The 4,348-nt window shown below is 53.5% G+C and overlaps 1 protein-coding gene across 2 annotated transcripts in view; it reads left to right on the top strand.

Annotated features, from left to right (window-relative positions):
• Positions 1 to 4,348, top strand: part of Dph1 (diphthamide biosynthesis 1) — a 14,108-nt gene that overhangs the window by 4,548 nt on the left and 5,212 nt on the right. For both annotated transcript variants that reach the window (XM_050128869.1, XM_050128870.1), the window contains exons 2-6: positions 511 to 663; positions 780 to 843; positions 2,328 to 2,449; positions 2,994 to 3,151; positions 3,290 to 3,411. In XM_050128869.1, the coding sequence (XP_049984826.1) occupies positions 511 to 663; positions 780 to 843; positions 2,328 to 2,449; positions 2,994 to 3,151; positions 3,290 to 3,411 (619 nt within the window). The remainder of the gene's footprint in view (positions 1 to 510; positions 664 to 779; positions 844 to 2,327; positions 2,450 to 2,993; positions 3,152 to 3,289; positions 3,412 to 4,348) is intronic.

A 4,348-nucleotide genomic window follows, 5' to 3' on the forward strand; every position in this document is an offset into this window, starting at 1 on the left:
CCCACCAAGTCCTCATGCAGGGCTATATAAGCAGCAACCATGATCCTAATAAACGAGGGCTTTGACAAATCTGCTTGGCCTCCTTCTTCTGTCCTAGCTCATTCCCTTCCAGGTAGCGCCCCTCCGAGACCCTGGAATAACTAGCTGCAGGGTGGGTTACAACCCCTAGACTAGTGACCCACCCAAGGCAGCAACAGTGACAACCAGACTCACGCTTCTTTGTTTTTAAGTCTTCTTGGTGCCATTTCTAGTCTTGGGTGAGCCACACCCCTGTTTATGATTTATGGTTACTTCTATGCTAGTGATCTCATGGCATAGAAGTAAATTATGCAAGTTTTTGCCTGGTGTATGGGCTATCTCTGTAGGATGATTCAATTGAAGCAAAAGCTGGGTGGACGTCCTTTGTGTGTAGAACGTGGGCCTTCAGTTTAGTATTAACAGATTAAGTAAGTGGCTCTGGTTGCCTGGGGTCTAGGGCAAATGCAGACCCAAGCCTTGTGTTTGTTCTAGGACGCATCTCTCGGGGTCGACTGGCCAATCAGATCCCCTCTGAGATCCTGAACAACCCCCAGCTACAGACTGCTGTTCAAGCCCTGCCTTCTAACTACAACTTTGAGATCCCGAAGACCATCTGGAGGATCCAGCAAGCCCAGGCCAAGAAGGGTGAGGACCCAAAGGATGGAGCTGGGGTGAGGTTGGAGAGGTTGCCTGCTCAGACACAGCCATGTCCCCGTGTCCCATCTCTGGCCCTCTGCTTTCATGTCTTCTTTGTCTTGCAGTGGCCTTACAAATGCCAGAAGGCCTCCTCCTCTTTGCCTGCACCATTGTGGATATCTTGGAAAGGTAAGGCTTGGGCACTAGAGAGCCAGCTGAGTCTTTGCCCAATATAAGTAGGCCTGTTAGCCTAATTTTTCTCTGCTTGACCCCTGAGCCTCCGGCGAATATATACACACACAGGGGAAAACTCAACACAAAACTCCCTTGCCCTTTATAATCTGGACTAAGGCAAAGAAGTTAATTCTAGTTTCTAGGCCAGAGCAGGTGGTAGCATCTGGGAGGAACCTAAATGGGTGAGGGTCTGCTGTTAAGGGGAGCAGAGAGGAGGGGTAAGAGGTTGGGGAGTTTGGCTCAGTTTGGGTGGCAGAAGAGAGAGATGCCTAGGGAAAGGTATTCAGTTCCTCTCCCCCCCCCCTTCTAAGTTTCTTCATGACAATGAGCCATTGCTGGGGGGTGGGGGAACAGTGCTCAGCCATCTGGAGCCAGCAGGAGCACAGGGAAGGGACTGAAGAAAGGGGAGGTCATCTCGTGCTGAGAACCTCCCACTTCCCTGCTGCTGCCCCCACCCCTCTCCCTCCCTGCCACCACAGACCCACTTCCCTGCTCCCACCCTCTTGCCCCTTGGGGATGCTCTCTGGGGCTCAGGCCAATTTGCATACATTTTAATCTATAAAAAATTAAGTGCTCTGGCTGACTCAGAGCCTGGGCTGCATTCTAAGGAGCTGAATAATCTGCTTCTGTGCACAGCCTGATTTGGGGAAGGGGTGGAGGAGGGGGGGCAGATTGGCAGCCGGTTAGCTTCCCCCACTACACCCTAGAGGAAGACTGGGGGAACCCAGTCACAGAACCAGCATCTGTGCCCAGGTATGGGCTCCTCCTGGGAGAACTCAGCCTCCTGCTGCTCCAGCGGTGAGTTTAGGGTACAGGGTCTTTCCTACCCACCCTGCCCCCTTAGTGATTCAGGCCTGGCAACAGATCTCATAACAATGTGCTGTCCAGAGCCCACTCGTCCTGATGCATGAGGAGTGTGGGCAGCGCCATGTGCTGTGGGGGAGCTGTGCATGGGTCCTTCCCATCCCGGGCACCCATGGCCTTGCCTAAGGCTGGGGAGTTGGTGGGGTCTGGGCAGGGGGAGGCCGTTACATATCCCATATCCATGCATCCATGCCCACGCAGACAACAGCGCCAGTGCTTGTGAGGGAGGGTGGGGAGATCTTTTGTTGCCTGGGTATAATGAGTCAGAATCTGGGGGGTGGTCTGTGTTGGGCTCTGCGCACACACTTCTGTTGGGTAGGGGTCCTGCTTGCAGTCTAGGGCTGGGCAGGGTGCTGCAGACGTATCCTCACATAGCAACTGTTCCAGGAGCTGCTGCCAGGGCTGAGGGAGGTGGCAGCTGCACCCCTCCTACTCTTGGTTGGCAGCTGCCAACTCAAGGACTTGGAAGATGTGGGGAAAGAAGAGCTCGGTCCTGAGACACCTCCAGAGCTAGGACTGTCTCCAGACTCATTCTGTGTCACCATCCCATGGTTTCCTCAACCCCACCCCTACAGGTTCACAAAGGCTGAAGTGGTGGTGATGGGTGACGTGACCTACGGGGCTTGCTGTGTAGATGACTTTACTGCAAGGGCCTTGGGAGTCGACTTTCTGGTGCACTATGGCCACAGCTGTCTAGGTATGGTGAGCTGGGACACCAGAGTACTGGCAGGGAGGCAGGCTGCAGGGTAACCTTCTCTGTCATGTGCTCTTGTCCTGCTTGCAAGCCCAGAATCCTTTCTGGTTTCCAGGATGACTTCGGCCTTTCTGCTTTGCGGGTGGCTCTTTCCTCTGGATTTGGCTGCCTTGGAAATCATGCTGCTGTCTCACTGAGACAGTACTCAAACATGCTGTGCATGTTTCGTGTTTTTGTTTGTTTCTGTGAGACAGTCTCACTCTGTAGCTCAGGAAGGCCTGGAACCTAACAGCTGTCCTTCTGTTTTGGCCTCCCAGCTGCTAGGATTGCAGGTGTGCGTTGCCACACCTGGCAGATGCAGGTGTTTGAAAGGAAGGCTCTTGGTGGTAGAATAGGCTGGGTACCCAGCTAAGTGATGAGGAAGAGTTCTAGGAGACTGTGACCCACCCTTCTCTCCTAATCTCCCCCAAGCCGAAGCCACTGGGACTGGGCAAGGCTCCCTGCTCCTCCTGCCTTTTAGAACAGTGTTTTGAACTCTTCTCTGTAGTTCCCATGGATACATCAGTTCAAGATTTCCGTGTGTTGTATGTCTTTGTGGATATCCGGATAGATACTGCCCACCTTCTGGACTCTATCCGCATCACCTTTACCCCAGGCAGCTCCCTTGCTCTGGTCAGCACCATTCAGTTTGTGTCAACTCTGCAGGTAAGTTTGCCAGCATCCCATGGGGGTAGAGAGGGTACTCCAGGGTGCTCCTGGCTCCTGTGCCTGCTGCTCTGACCTCTTCCTCTGGCCCTGAATTTCTCCCAGTGACTTATTTCCCTTCCCTCATTGTCAATACAGGCAGCTGCACAGGAGCTGCAAGCTGATTATCATGTCAGTGTCCCACAGTGCAAGCCCCTGTCCCCTGGGGAGATCCTCGGCTGTACATCCCCTCGACTGCCCAAGGAAGTAGAAGCTGTTGTGTAAGTTAGAACCCACTCAGGGAAGGAGCCTCAGGCTCCTGATGCAGGAAAAGAGGCTGGGTCTAAAGCTCCTAACCTGTGCGCTCAAGGTCACCTTGCAAGGGGGATGGGCAGGTGGGGTCGACACTTGAGGTTTACCTGCACCTTCCTGGTGTTCCATCTTCCATCCAGACGGCTATGCCTAGGGTGGAGACGGAACTCAGATGGCCTGATGGGGGGATCTGGATGGGTAGAAGTGGAGGGAATATAATTGGAGAAGATGGATGGGCACGCCCAGGCTGCAGCCCCATTAATTTAGCATCCGGACAGCTAACAAGCAGGAGCAGCGTGTCTCCTGCCGCCTAATTATTTTAGGTAATGGAAATGCTTAATGTTGTGTGAATGCAGCCAGCCTCCGAGCAGACAGCTCCTCTGGTTCTGATTCTGGTTGGGGGGGAGTTCTTTCCTAGCTAATGGCAAGAGCGGTGGGTGGGGCACTGTGGCTCAGAACCACCCCTGAGAGCTTTGGGTGCTGGTCCCACAGGTTTTGCTACACCCGAATAGGATACTCTGCCTTTAGGCTCACTTATAGGCAGGCCTTCCGCAGGTCAGACCTGGCAGCCCTGTTCCCTGAGGGCCATTCCCCCAGTATATGTGCCAGCATAAAGGATGCCCATCATCTGGGGCTTCAAGATGTGAGGTGAGGGAGACACTCTTGAGTGCAGGCCTCAGAAGGATGTATGGTCTTCAAGAGAGAGACAGAGGGAGAGAGAAGGGGGGGCTGGAGAGATGGCTCAGAGGTTAAGAGCACCGACTGCTCTTCCAGAGGTCCTGAGTTCAATTCCCAGCAACCACATGGTGGCTCACAGCCATCTATAATGAGACCTGGTGCCCCCTTCTGGCTTGCAGGCACACGTGGAAGGAATGCTATACACATAATATAATAAATAAATAAATA

Source organism: Alexandromys fortis, unplaced genomic scaffold (assembly GCF_014885135.2).
Source record: "Alexandromys fortis isolate MF-2015 unplaced genomic scaffold, M_Fortis_MF-2015_v1.1 scaffold_80, whole genome shotgun sequence".
NCBI classification, from domain to species: Eukaryota; Metazoa; Chordata; class Mammalia; order Rodentia; family Cricetidae; genus Alexandromys; species Alexandromys fortis.